The 15,114-nt window shown below is 45.5% G+C and overlaps 1 protein-coding gene across 1 annotated transcript in view; it reads right to left on the bottom strand.

Moving 5' to 3' along the window:
* Positions 1-257: 257 nt before the first annotated feature.
* LOC135921800 (protein SHQ1 homolog) overlaps positions 258-15,114 on the bottom strand; it is a 132,575-nt gene continuing 117,718 nt past the window's right edge. Inside the window, exons 13-14 of the mRNA XM_065456121.1 lie at positions 11,815-11,854; positions 258-2,275 (exon numbers count right to left, since the gene is read on the bottom strand). Of these exons, the coding sequence (XP_065312193.1) occupies positions 1,778-2,275; positions 11,815-11,854 (538 nt within the window). The 3' untranslated portion in view covers positions 258-1,777. The remainder of the gene's footprint in view (positions 2,276-11,814; positions 11,855-15,114) is intronic.

Consider the following 15,114-nt stretch of genomic DNA (forward strand, 5'->3'; position numbering starts at 1 on the left):
GTCACTACACACACACTCACTACGTGGTCTTGGGAGGTGACACTCTCCAAACTGGACCTGGGAAACCAAGTGGCGACCCTCGACCAGGCATGGCGAGCCGCGATCGCCAGTGGAGCCCTGTCAGAGGGAACCACCCAGGAATAAACCGCGCAACGGTTTCTGCAATAATAAAGTTCCTCCTCCTCCTCCTCCTGCTTTGCATCGACCCGATTGTAATACTTCTTTTTTCTTTTTCTTTTTTTGCTGGTATCACTGTGTATGCTTATAATAACAAATATATTGAAGGTATTTTTGTGGTGGATGCAACTTCGTTAAGTAAGGTATGAGGGCATTACAGACATGCATGTTGAATTCTCACTTACAATACACACATCAAAATGCACATTTGACAAATACACCGTAAAACAAGCGATCCTGTCACGCACAGATCATCTATGGTTATGAATGCCTGTTTTGAGGCATTCAGAAAGCTTGTTTTAACATCTAGTCACAGATTAAAATTCAGGGCAGACGAGCAGGTGCCTTGAATGAGGAAAGCCCTGCAATGGCACAAAGGTTTCAAAAAGACAACATGACAGGTACTTTTGCTCAAACATAGGCACAGGAGTGAGGGCACAGGGTGATCTATGTTGCACTAGCAACTCACCTCAGCTGAAATATGTAACCAGATAGTCCTTGGCACACACCCTGCTCCTTATTCTCAGGCATGACATGCACAGTACAAGTGCACTTTTTTTATTATTATATTTTTTATTAGGCATTCTCACGCGAACTTTTGCATCTCGCAAATGCTACTGCTAGCTTGAACCTCATTATGTGCTAAGCTACATTCAGCAGGACTGATGTAAAGCAATGCTCCAGTGCAAAGAAACATAAGACTGGGCTTGCACAGCTCCTTAACAATGCTTAGATACTCACTAATGTAAAGGTTAGGGCTTTTCAATTACTGGCAAGTGTGTTAACGAGCAAGTGTACTTCATGCAAGCTATGTTTGAGAGTAGAAATTGCTTGGGTCAGCAAAACAGGATCATAAGTGAATACTGGCTGGCTAGGGCACAATGAATGCTGTCATCACTCTACCCAGCTCCTCCCTGTGTTGCAGTCTTACCTAACCATGGCATATTCAATGCCCTCACACATTCTGTTCATGATCAGTGCTTAGTCTGAATTGTTATGCGCTGTTTCATTTTAAGTTTACAGAAAACAAACTACTTCCATGCTTCTGTGTATGTAAGCACAGTGCACACCCTATTGCCCTATAAGTTGTGCTTCTACTTCTTCCGATCATCTTCACGGTGCGCGTAATCATTTCCTGCCATCATCTGGCTGCACAGTGGCTATTCAGCAGCTTAAGCAGAAAAAAGGGCGGCCGTCAGTCAAAATGCTCTGTGAGGAGTAACATTCAAGGGCAACCCACTGCACTTATGCATGCCACTGAGCGTTCTGGTTCTCCAAGTGGGCGCAGGGCCAACACAATGTTTCCTCACACAGTGGATTCTCTACAAGACACCACAGCCTACAGTTTAACAACTAGTGTGCTTCCAAGTGTCAGGTGGCTGAGGATATCACTCCATGCTTATGCAGGCCGACAGAGTGCAGTAAGTACTCCTTAATGTGGCTGTACCCAAGCTCCTCAGCACCACACCCCACAGCCCCCCTCAACATGCAAAGCACTGTCCTGAGGAGAGAAAGAGCCACAGGGCAATCAGCGAGAGGCTTCGCAAATTCACAGGCAGACAACTGAATTAGGCACTCAGTGTTTCTCAGGTGGAAATCATTAGCGGTGCTTCTCAGGTTCAGCATCTTTGACAAACAGCAGGCACTGGTCAACACCTTCTGCTCCTGAGCTGCTCCCATCAGAGTCATCACTGTCAGAATCACTGTTGGAGGTCACAGACACACTGTCACCACGATGACTCATGCCAGCTGCAGCAATTTCGTCATCATCCGAGTCCAGTTCTGAATCTGAGCTCGAATCACTTGTTGAGTCTGATGAGTCACTTTCCCCATCACTCCATGAGCTGTTGTCGCTGCTGGTGCTATCATTATCATCATCTCTATGCCGACTCTCCGGTTCAGCAATGATGTTATTGGCACTTGAAGCAGTGCCTTCACACGTTGAAGCCAGAGGATTGGAGATGCACAGTGCCTGCATGGCTGCTCTGATGCTGTTGGAAGCTGTGGTCTCCTCAACAGCTGCTTCTGCAATGGCAAGCTTCGCTGCACGCTCAAGCTCAGGAATGTCCAGGCCTAGGTCAGCTTTCCGAACCTTAACCTGCACAAAATGTTTATATAGTCCCTGTTAAACAGCATCTAGAGAAGGCAGAAGAATCCGTTGTACACTGGCTTGTTCCCTGTGCTTCAACATTTATAAACCATCATTCAAATTGTGGTGAAAATGGTGACATACATACACCTAACAACCCTGTACGGGCCATGGAAGTTGTAATCATAATAGGAAACTTGTGGCACTTTCCAAGTATACTCCATACCTATCTTTATACCTTAAGAATAGTACTGCCACTGACGGCATTTGTAATAATTCAACAAGTTGATGTGCCAGACAGTAATGAGTGCACAAGGAGCAGAGCTGCCAAGCCGTGCCACGCTGCTGCTACAACAGTGGCTGACCTACGTTTGCACTATGCGGCCATGTACTTGCCATAAGATGCAAAACAGGTGACCTTCCATGTCTGAAGGACTTGCATATAAAGGAATTATGTCACACTACTGCATGCCCATTCCAGTTTTTTATTAAGACAAAAGCCTTAAATAGCTCATGGGTCAAAAAATTGACTGTTCGGCGCTATGGCACCAAAATTGATGGGAGTCGAACCCACGATCTTTGGTGTTAATTTAGGCAATGTTAATTAAGGCACAGTTAATTAGGATATAGTTAATTAAGGTACTCAAACCTATGAACTTTGGTGGGAGTCGAACCCTCAAACTTTGGTGCTAATAAAGGCACATTTTATTAAGATAGCAGTAATTAAAGCACTTGAATCCACAACCTTTGGTAGGCGTCAAACACACGACCTTCGGTGTTAAGGCACTCGAACCCACAACTATAGGTCTTAATTGTTAAAGTGAGAGGAAGTGATAAGAAAGGAAAGAAGGAACAGTGAGAGAGAAAGCAAAAAGATTGAAGAAGGGGAGAGGAAAAGGTGAATGCCAATTTCCTCCAAGTGGGTCAGTTTGGAGGTGCCATCTATGTGAAGCAGAGGCCGACGAGGTGTCTTTCCTCCTCCGGGGGGCCTTAAAGGTCCAAAGGCCCAGCATCTGCTCAACCCCCAGGAGCCCCCTTTCCCCAAACAGGGCTATGCGCGGGACGGTTCAACCCTCGTGTGCTCGGGTTTGTGGTGTCGCAACACACAAAATGCCTGCTGACGCAGACACCCCTGCTAGAAATTGTTGCGATGGTTGACGGGTGGAGGCAACGCCCCTCCCATAGTGAACGAGACAGTCGTTCCAGCCGAAGAACGCCGGGTTTATTCACGCTCGGAAATATAAAGAAAAGATAAGGGGAGAGGGAAGGTGTGACAGAAAGAGTGCGCACATGCGCACTGAAGGAAATAGCTTGCTTGTCATGTTGATGGGTTACCGCATTTCTTCACCCTTAGTAACCAAAATGCACGACAGGTTTCTTTGATCGTGTGGAGCGACGTAGCTCCTGAGGTTGCGCTTCTGGTATTTTCTCAGGTGTTTCAGAGGTCCATGGTTCCTTTAATACAGGGGAACCCGTTGTAGGAAGCCTCGACTGGTCGACGGCTGCTGGGGTCTATTCTGTGGTCCTCTTACGAACTTGATCCAAGTGGCGGCGGCAAACCCGTCCGCAGTCTTAACATCGAGGAGGCGAGCGCCGGAAGTAGCTTCCACAGTGCCTGGGGCCCACTTATCGCCGACGCCGTAATCTCGCACGTACACATAGTCTCCCGGTGCAAAGTTCCAGCTCGAGTTATTCACAGCTTTAGCAGGGCAGGCTCTGGGAGGAAAAGACATGTCCAGTCTTGTGCGCAACCAGTAACCTAATAGCATCTCTGAAGGAGAAGGGCCTCCTTGGTGTGGTGTGTTTCGATAAATGCACAACAGCCGGGGCAACGACGTTATGATGCAACTGCCTCCTATCTTCTTCAAGCCTTCTTTGACGGTGCGCACGGCTCGCTCGGCTAGGCTATTACTCTGGGGGTGATAGGGGGGTGCCCGAATATGCACTATTCCATTTCGCTTCATAAACTGCCCAAACTCCCATGCTGTGAATGGCGTCTCGTTGTCTGACATGACCGTGCGCGGTATACTGAAACAGCTAAATATTGTCCTGAGGGCATTAATGGTGCTGTGAGCGTTAGCCTGCGACATGGGAACCGCCTCAATCCACTTTGTATGTGAGTCGACGACTACCAGAATCATTTTCCCTTTGATTGGTCCCGCATAGTTGATATGCAAGCGCGACCACCTTTCGTGTGTATCAGGCCAACTTACTGGTTTTTTCGCCTGAGGCATCGGTAACGTTTGCACGCAGTTGTGGCAGGTCGCTGCAATGCGCTCAATGTCGTGGTCTAAGCCGGGCCACCAAAATAAAGACCTGGCTTTCGCCTTCACAGCGGACACGTCTTGGTGGGCTGCATGTAGTAGCTTTAGCAGTTTCCCTCGCGCATTTGTCGGCACTACAAGGCGATGACCCCAGTAGAGCACTTCTTCAGTAACAGACAGCTCATGCCGCTTTTTGTAGAAGTCTGCCATCTCTTTCGTTTCCATGTCGAAACTGCGCGGCCAACCTTCCAGTGTGTACTTGCGTACCTGTGAGAGTACCTCATCAGCGATGGTGAGTGCTTTGAGTTCCTTTAACGGCATGGCAGGCTGATCCCACTGGTCCGGGGTCAGTACAATTTGGGCCTCATCCTCCTGGTCCGCTTCGTCCTGTAACGGTTGAGGCAGGCGACTCAGAGCATCGACATTGCACATGAATTTTCCAGGCTTATGTTGCAATCGATATCGGTAGGCCCCGAGTATGATTGCCCATCGCTGAATGCGGGCAGCGGCCATAACCGGCATTTGCCTGTCCGCTCTTAGGAGACCTAACAATGGCTGGCGTCAGTTATTAGTGTGAATTGCCTGCCCAGCAGATACTCTTGGAACCTCGTGACACCGTAGACGAGTGCTAATGCCTCACGCTCGATCTGCGAGTAATTCTTTTCTGCGGCAGTGAGCGTCCGAGATCGGAATCCTAGGGGCTGATACTATCCTGCAATGCGATGGAATAAAGCCGCTCCCACGCCATAGGGTGACACATCAGCCTCCAAAAATAGCTCTTTTGCGGAGTCGACGTGAGTCAGCACCGGAGCGGAACACAAAATGGCTTTAGCCTTCCGGAATGCCTCATCCTCAGGCCCTTCCCAAGACCATTTCGATTTCTTTTCTAGAGGTCGGTATAAGGGGCTGAGGAGCGTGGACAGATTAGGCAAGAATTTGTTATAAAAAGTGAGCATGCCCAAAAAAGACCGAAGCTCCGTAACGTTTCGAGGAGTCGGAGCCAGCTTAATTGCCTCGATGTTCTTCTCTGACGGGTGCAGCCCTGCGGCATCAATTCTATGTCCTAGATACGTAACGGACGGTTCGCCGAGTCGGCACTTCTCTACCTGGAGCTTGATGCCGTATTCCCTGAAACGCTGCAGGACTGTTTGCAGATTCGTATTTGGCTGATCCTTCACATCTGCTATTAAGACATCATCTAAGTATGCTTGAACCCCTGGAAGACCTTGCAGAACGTACTCAACCGTTCTTTGAAAAATCGCAGGTGCAGAAGGGATTCCAAATGGCAGTCGATTATACCAGAAGAGGCCCTTGTGTGAATTTATAACGGCTAATTTACGCGAATCTTCGTCTAGAAGAATTTGGTTGTAGGCATAGCGTAAATCCAAGATGCTGAACTGCTGTCCCCCGCGAAGCGTAGCGAAAATGTCGTCTACTACGGGTAGAGGATACCTTTCCATTTCACAAACTGTGTTCAGTGTTACTTTAAAATCTCCACAGATGCGAACTGTCCCATCGATTTTCAATACGGGAACCACCGGGGTGGCCCATTCTGCATAGTAAACAGGCGAGATAATGCCTACGGCCACGAGTCAGTCTAACTCGGCGGAGACCTTGTCTAACAGAGCGAACGGAACGTTTCTTGCCTTGCAGAACCTTGGTGTTGCTCCGTCCTTTATATGCAGCCGTGCGCGTGGCCCCTTGATGAGTCCCAAGCCCTCTGTGAAAAGGTCAGCGTACTGCTCCATGACGGGTACTGCTCCTTGGCTCTCCAGCTTCACTTCGGTTGACTGCGACGTAATCTGAAGAAGCGGCGCCCCTTTTATTTCCAGTTTCTGCAGTAAGTCACGGCCACAAAGGCTAGGGCCTTCGCAGTTCAACAGTACGAGATTGCAGTCAACTGTCGCAGACTTATAGGAAGCTTGCATTTGCAGAACGCCCAGCACTGGTAGCTTTCCAAGGTAACATGAAAGGGTTAGCGCAGCCTCACAAAACGGTGGCCACTTATGACGATGAGCTTCGTATATTGCTTTAGGCACCACGCAGACAGGCGAACCGGTGTCGATTATAATTTTCAGCGGAATTCCATTCCACGTGACAAGTTTGTGTATGGGCGGAACCAGACATTCATTACTTTTTACTGACCATATTTGCAATGCATTGCTGCCACTGTCTTCAATTTCAGCTGAACATTCGGTTATCGCCAAGGTTCGATGGGCCGGGACTGTTCGTGAGCATACTCTCCCCAAGTGACCTTGTCGCCCGCACTTGTAACACCAGCGCCTTCGCAGCGAGCACGCAATGGCTTGATGCCCTTGTCTGCCACAGCAGCTACATTGTTGCACTGACATACTCGGTTCATTCCTTGATATTGCGGGTTCTCCTTTCCGCTGAAAGTTGAGCCCATCGATGGCGTCACCTTGACTGTTTATTTGTTGCGAACCTAGCTCTGCGCTTTCTGCTGCTAGAGCAAGTGCTTCGGCTTCCGCAAGAGTCAAATCCTTCTTTGCTAGTAGCTGTTTCTGCAAGTTTTTCGACCGCACTCCGCAAACGATGCAATCCCTCAGCATTCGCTGCAACATCGAAGAGAAATTGCAGTTATGGGCTATTTGACGAATCTCTACGATAAACGCCTGCATAGACTCTCCTTCTTGTTGGCTTCGATGAAAGAACTTGAAACTTTCCGATATCTCGTTAGGAGATGGATCATAGTGCTCATTCAAGCTTGAAACGACTTCTTCATAGCTTAGCGAGCTCGGTTTTCTAGGTGCTACTCTACCGCAAAGAATTTCCACGGTCCTAGATCCTAACACCGCAACCAACAAGGCTCTCTTCTTGGCGTCGTCTGTAACCTCGTTTGCTTCAAAGTAAGCGTCGACTTTTACAAGATATGCGTTCCACTTATCTGTGTCCTCTATGAAATCCGGAAGCTTGAGGGCCATGGTCGCGGCTGGGCTGATGGGCGTCTTCGTGTCGTGGCTGGTGCCCGGTCGCTGTTGCGTATCCGTGGGGGTTCTCGTCGCCACTGTTGCGATGGTTGACGGGTGGAGGCAACGCCCCTCCCGTAGTGAACGGGACAGTCGTTCCAGCCGAAGAACGCCGGGTTTATTCACGCTCGGAAATATAAAGAAAAGATAAGGGGAGAGGGAAGGTGTGACAGAAAGGGTGCGCACCTGCGCGCTGAAGAAAATAGCTTGCTTGTCATGTTCATGGTTTTTGTCATGTTCATGGGTTCATGTTCATGGGTGATAAGAAGAAAGGAAAGAAGGAACAGTGAGAGAGAAAGCAAAAAGATTGAAGAAGGGGAAAGGAAAAGGTGAATGCCAATTTCCTCCAGGTGGGTCAGTTTGGAGGTGCCGTCTATGTGAAGCAGAGGCCGACGAGGTGTCTTTCCTCCTCCGGGGGGGGGCCTTAAAGGTCCAAAGGCCCAGCATCCGCTCAGCCCCCAGGATCCCCCTGTCCCCAAACAGGGCTACGCGCGGGAGGGTCCAACCCTCGTGTGCTCGGGTTTATGGTGTCGCAACACACAAAATGCCTGCTGACGCAGACACCCCTGCTAGAAATAAATAATACAGCAGGCCCAAGCAGGAGTGAATGAATAAAGAAAAAACCAGGGTACCTGTACCATAAAGTGCACAATGTAGTAGGAGTATGTTCCTTAACCAAAACCACACAATAACAATGCCAAAACAAGATATTAGACTGAACAGAATGAGCTCAAATAAGAATCATACAAGGAATACATACTTCTGGTGAACAAAAGAAAAGATTAAAATTAAAATTACAAGGAAAACAGAGGGAGAGAGAGAATGACAATAGGTGACATATGCTACACAATACAATTGCAGACTATTGCAATAATTATTTTTTAAGTTCTTTGTTAAAGTGAGTGGCATGAAAAATAGTTTGAGGAAGTGCATTCCAATTGGAAATACTAAGTGGAAAGAAGCTGTTCTTCAACAAACTTGCCTTTGCAAAAATTTTTTTCATGCAGGCCTGGAAGGTTACACTGGCTTGCTGCCATCTATGACTATCTCTGTGAGTACTAGATAACTCAAGTAAAAAAATCACAAGAATGAGAAAATATAAGTAAGGGATGAAGCTGTACGCAGCTGTAAGAGATTAAGATGGTAACACTGAAGGAGACGATGGGCTGCGGTACATCAGAGATATTATTAGTGATAACTTCGTCATGAAAGAAAGCGTAGTTAGGACTCAAACAGATCCAGCAACAAGAGAAGCCTGAGAGATCAAAATTTAGTGTAGAAATCCTTTACTGGAAAAAAAGGAAACAGAGAAAAGATATCCCAAATAACACGGCGGCAGGGCCCGGTGAAATAACAACAACAACAACAACAATAATAATCAGCCTATTTTATGATGTCCACTGCAGGACGAAGGCCTCTTCTTGCGATCTCGAATTACCTCTATCGTGCACCAAACGATTCCAACTTGTGCCTACAAATCTCCCAATTTTATCAGCCCACCTAATCTTATGCCATCCTCAACTGTGCTTCCCTTCTCTTAGCACCCATTCTGTCCATGGGTTACCTATCCTACGCATTACATGGCCTACCCAACTCCATTTATTTTTCTCTTAATGTCAATTAGAATATCAGCTATCTCCATTTGCTTTCTGATCCACACTGCTCTCTTCCTGTATCTTAACAATATGCTTAATACTTTTCAATCCATCGCTGTTTGCACGGTCCATAACTTGTTCTCGGGCCTGTTTTTGAAGCTCCCAGTTTCCGCCTCATGTGTTAGCACCGGCAGGATGCACTGATTGTGCACCTTTCTTTTCAAAGATAGTGGTAAGCTTCCAGTTAGGATCTGACTGTCTGCCATATGCACTTCAACCCATTTTTATTATTCTGTAAATTTCTTTCTCATGATCAGGGTCTCCTGTGAGTAATTGATCTTGGTAAACATACTCCTTCAGACTCTAGAAGCTGACTGGTAATCCTGAGCTTTTGTTCTCTGGCCTGGCTCTTGATCACTGTCTGTCTTCTGCATATTAATCTTCAACCCCACTCTTACACTTTCTTTTTAAGGACCTTATTCATTTGTTGTAATTCGTGCCCAGGGTTGCTGAACAGGACAATGTCATCAGCAAACTGAAGTTGCCGAGATATTCACTGTTGCTCCTCACTCCTAAGCCTTCCCAGTTTATTAGCTTGAACACTTCTTCCGAGCATGCAGTGAATAGCATTGGAGAGATTGTCTGTCCTTGTTTGACCCCTTTCTTTATAGGTATCTTTCTACTTTTCTTGTCGAGAACCAGGGTAGCTGTGGAATATTTGTAGATATTTTCCAAGATATTCACGTACGCTTCCTGCACTCCATAATGCCTCTATGACTGCTGATATCTCTACCGAATCAAATGCCTTTTCATAATCTATGAAAGCGATATAAACAGGTTGATTGTACATTGCAGATTTCTTAATTACCTGTTGATGACATGGATGTGATCCATTATAGAGTATCCCTTTCTGAAACCTGCCTGTTCCCTTGGTTGACTAAAGTCCAGTGTAGACCTTATTCTGTTGGAGATTATCTTGGTGAATATTTTATACAATCCTGAAAGTAAGCTAATGGGCCTATAATTTTTCAGTTCTTTAACGTCTCCCTTTTTGTAGTTTAGTATAATGTTGGCATTTTCCAGTTCTTTGGAACACTTGAACCTAGGCTTACTTGATGCCTTGCTTAGTTTTCTACTAAAAAAACACAGCTTCACAACTGTAGAACTAACTTCTTTAACATGTGTAGGCCAGGATAGGCTACTATATATTGAGAGTAACACTACATATTCGCACTTGCTTGTCTGAGTGATTTGATAAATATTAAAGTTATAGGTAAAGGTCAAGGTTGCTTTTTGTGTGTAATCCTTAAAAGCATGCTTTTGTCAACGTTAGTCTCCACGGACTATTCTCAACACCACTGCTCAACTGCTAACAAGGAATTCAACAATACTTTATGATCTTCATCACATGACGCTTCCCCTTGAATACAGTTAAACCTCTATATAACGAACTGCAATATAACGATATTCTCAATATAGCAAAGTATTTAACTTTTCATTACCTCTTGTCCATAGAACACAATGTATTTAGAACCTCAGTATAAGAAAGTGTGTTTGTATGCGATTTCAATATAATGAAATTTCCCTGCCACCACAAAAAACGGAAACTTCTGTACACTCCAATGGTGAAATGATTGAATTACAAGCTCCTGCGAGTGTAGCTCCCAAAGCGACAGCCGAAGTGGAGCCGCATCTTGTTCCGTATAAAGTCCAAGTGTGATAAGATCCTATCGCACCCCATGCACTGTGTGCTTTAGGTGCGAGTGAAAGTGTGTGAGGGTGTGACAAGAAAGATGGTGGCTTCACGAGTGATGCTTTCCCACACAAGCGAAGGGAAAGAGAGGGAGGGGAACGAGCTTGTGGTAACCTGATCAAGCTCACGCAGAAGCAGGGGCTGGCACGCATCTTGGCTGTGGCTGCGCACGGCTGCAAGCGCAGCCAAGCGCAGCCGCACATGCTGCTTTGGAAGTAATCTGCCACGTCTGCAAAGAGTGGGCGTGCCAAGAAGGCGAAGCATGATGTAAGCTGTCTTTCTGTGCATTTAGTATTTGAGGTTGCATAATCTCGAGTTTTGGTGACCTGTTGGAGCGAGAGACGAACGGAGCATTTGCTCCCCGCAGCCAGCATTTTTCCTGACAGTGCGGGTAACGTTATCAGCAGCGGGGGTGGAGTGCACGCGAAATTGTGATTGGCTTCACATAATTCATACCACTGATGTGAAGATGTCAATGTATGTGGCATGAAACTGTATCATTCGTCGCCGACTCCCAAATTTATCAAAATGAATTGTTTTCTCATTAAAGTTAGTATTTTTCAATTACCAGATAATTCAACGACTGTACTTATTTGCATAAAAGGTCTAACTTCAATACGAAATTTCAATATAACGAAGCAAATTGACAATTTTACCAACTTTGTTATATCAAGGTTTAACTGTAGTACAATCATGTGGAAACAGTTTAATCTACACTGTGTTAGACACTAGAGCAGTTTTTCATAACAAGCTCACTAGCTAAATAGTGCAAAACTATTTTTGGCTATCAGGACCTCAAATAAACATACCTTTAGGTGCAGAATAATTTTTAGCTGTCAGGACCTTACATAAACATACCTTTAGGTACGTTTAAAACATTTTTTCTATGAGTGAAAAATTCTTGCAAACAGTGTTGGCTACTTTCACTGTCGAAAGATAGGTAACTTACCTGTTTCAGAGCATTTGCTAAAGACTGCAGGCGCTTTGGACTGAAAAAGCAAGCAAGAAAAAGCAGGAACACCTAAGTCAGGACAAGAACATTAAAGAAGCCCTGCCACATCTCTAATAAAAAAAAATTCGCAGTTCGACTCAAAAGGCGAAGCACCGATTGCGATAGCAAATTAGTAGATAGCTGTACGAAGTAAGGATAGTAGTTTTATCGGCCGTATAAACTTGTAAACATTCGCTTACTAACTAAATTGACAATTATAGAATGTGTAAGCGTCACTCAACGCGGACGTAGAAAGAAACAGACACAGAGACAGCACTGTCTTTGTGTGTCCACTTCTTTCTACGTCCTTGTTCAGTCATGCTTACACATTCTATCATGGTTTCAAACCAACTAGCGCATCAGCGTGTTTTAACTAAAGTGACCAGCACGGTGTCACATGCGCACAGGTAAACATGAACACATTTTGCTCGATTAGAGCGTAAACTGTCTGTGAGAACACCGGAGTTACGAATAACAGCAGCACCCATGAGCCAATTGACCTCTGTGCATCTGTCACTTCAAGGAGAACGAAATGTCGAAAGCACAGTGCATACGAAGCTACCGGCAATAGGCGCACTCTGCAAACATTGCAGATCGCTTTGAAGATGAGGCCCGCGCAGGTGCGCACTTTGGCCACATCGCAGATCGTTTTCAAGGCACACAAGCGCTGGAACCGCGTCCCTACAGAGTCTGACAAAGGCATCTACTACGGCGTCTGTGATTCACGTGGCCAACACCGCAGTAGAGTCTGCTGTTGTCTCCATTGAGTACGGAGCGGCGGGTGGGAAGGACATTGAAGAGGACATCGATACACCCTAGCGGCCCCCGGAGAAGAACCTCCCTCCTCCTCCTCACCTGAGCCCCCTGCCTCGTGCGCCACAGGAGAGGGCATGCCCACCCGGGCCGTGTACCTTGCTCATGCACGCGAGGTTGAACAGCATTTGCCGGCTCAACCTCCCACGCTTTCACTCATATGGAACCTCACCGCGACGCTGACGGCAGGAATGCGCCTGGAGTGTCCATATAATTGCTACCGCAATAAAAATATAGGTGCCCTAAGAAGTTTAGTGAAGGATCTGGGCTTTGCCTTTCCAGTCATGAGCAAGGATTCCTCAGCTCAAATGGTGATACCTTTCCCAAGGCATTGCCAACATTAAATCCTTCTTTAACCAGCATGCTTGCCTCCTTCTGTACCTGTAAGTTGTGTGCAGCCACTATGGAATAATTTCTGCAGGGGTTGCTCATGGTTGGCTGGGTATGCGCAGTGTTGGCTACCCTTGAGGCACTGTATGTACGTGTACGCCAAGATAGCGCATCAAAAGAAAAGGCACCGAGGAAAATAATCATATTTAAAATGTTTAGCAAACATTTTAAAACACTTCTGATTGTACCTGCACTGCAAAATTCACTATTAGCAAAACAAATTGGAAAGTAGACAGCTAGGTGTTTGAGCTCTGTGTCAGTAGGTCGTCATATGCAGTGGGTTCTTCTTTCATTGCTTTTCACAATGTTTGACATTCAGCATACATTTCAAGTGGCTGGACAGGTGCTTTTCAACTATGCTAGACATAAAATTTTGGATGTTCTCATATCTTACGATCCTATAGAGAATGCTTGCATTGAGTCCACACTCTGTAAACTTCACGAAACTCAATGAAGAACTGAAAATTCTTAGACCTTTCTGCAGCAATATACTTTTCATGATTCTGAAGATACAAAAAGTGTCGCAAATCTAAATTTTTACTGGACAGAATTCATCTGTGCCTGCAAGAGTCAAGTGACAATAACCACGTGATTCAATCAAGATGACCTAAAATAAGCTGACAGCTACATTGAAGCCCGACAAAACAGAACAGAGAAACAACACTGTTAGTAAAGCCATACGGAGATAACAGTGAAGGAAGCCAGAGACAGCAAAGAGGAAATTAATTGTTACTTTTAATTGGAACATAGAAATATTAAAAAAAAAGGGAAATGAAAGTTGGTGAAGCAACAACTTGCCACAGGCTGATAACCAAACCTGCATATTCTGTATTACGCAAGACCAATAACTTAAATTGTGCTTATCTGTTCTCTTTATATGGTAACATAATTTTAAAAAGTTAGCCACTTGGATCTTCTATTTCTTCTGTTTCAGTGCATAGTGAAGGGACTCGAATAGACCTCTTTCTGGCATGCGAACGCCTACAATGGCTGTGCAAGCTCTTATGGGAAATGCTTATGTGTTGCAGAGGCAGGCATCACTTCTGGCTTTCCTCCTGCGCCGTACGAGCAACTGCGAGCAGCAATAATTCGAGCAAATTTGGCAAGGTGGCACATGCAACTGCCTAATTAAAACAAAAACCTTGTTTGTCTAGCTGCGATGGCCTCTAGCCTCTCCGTGACTCCAATCTGTCGAGTGTCTCAGCGCACCACTGCTATCACGCTAGCTGAGCTCGGAACCCCCTTCCTGTATTTAGTCCACACACCCTTTGACCCTGGAGAATCCTGAGTGGTGGCCACGATTGACTTGCACAGCCAACAAGAACAGGTGCAATAATTTTGGTCAGACAACGTTTTAAAGCTGAATAGCAACAAATAATTGTGCTCTGTATTTGTTCGGAAGTGTAAAGCGCTGCATTTTATAATTATGTCCAGTATCATGTCCAAGCGTGAAAACAAAATTTTTCAATGTGTTTCACAATATTAGGTAAGTGCTCTGATAAAGCATACTGCCTAGCTGCGATCGGCAGTCAACTATCTGAACCATGCTGCATAGAACATGTACTCAAACACGTAAGGAAAAGGCCCTATTAACTTTTGATGCATTACAACTGATTAAAATCACTTTAAAAAATTTTTGCATGTTGAAGCAACAACAAAGGCACTTAATTGTGACCAATGACCATATTGCAAGCTACTGCCCAATTTGGGTGGATCACAGCACATGAAAACAATTTTGGAAGTGCTCAGGCCATAAAATCGATCCTAGTACAATGTTTTTGCATGAAAGATGTTTTCTCATGAAAGAGACAAGAGCATACACAACTTTAAAAATTTTTTTTCAATTAGAAATAAGAATACATGTAGCGCTCTACCTGTGAGCAGGAAGAACCCTGGCCGTTTCTATAACGGCACATTGTATGCACTTCTTTTATTAGAACACTGTGGCACTAGAACAGCTATATACCTTTTTTTACAGCAAGCGACAGTCTCTTTGGCCGTCTACGTGCTGTCCAACAATGCTGCATTTCGTAAACAAATTTTTAAACGACAGAG

The sequence above is a fragment of the Dermacentor albipictus genome, chromosome 6 (genome assembly GCF_038994185.2).
Source record: "Dermacentor albipictus isolate Rhodes 1998 colony chromosome 6, USDA_Dalb.pri_finalv2, whole genome shotgun sequence".
Taxonomy (NCBI): domain Eukaryota; kingdom Metazoa; phylum Arthropoda; class Arachnida; order Ixodida; family Ixodidae; genus Dermacentor; species Dermacentor albipictus.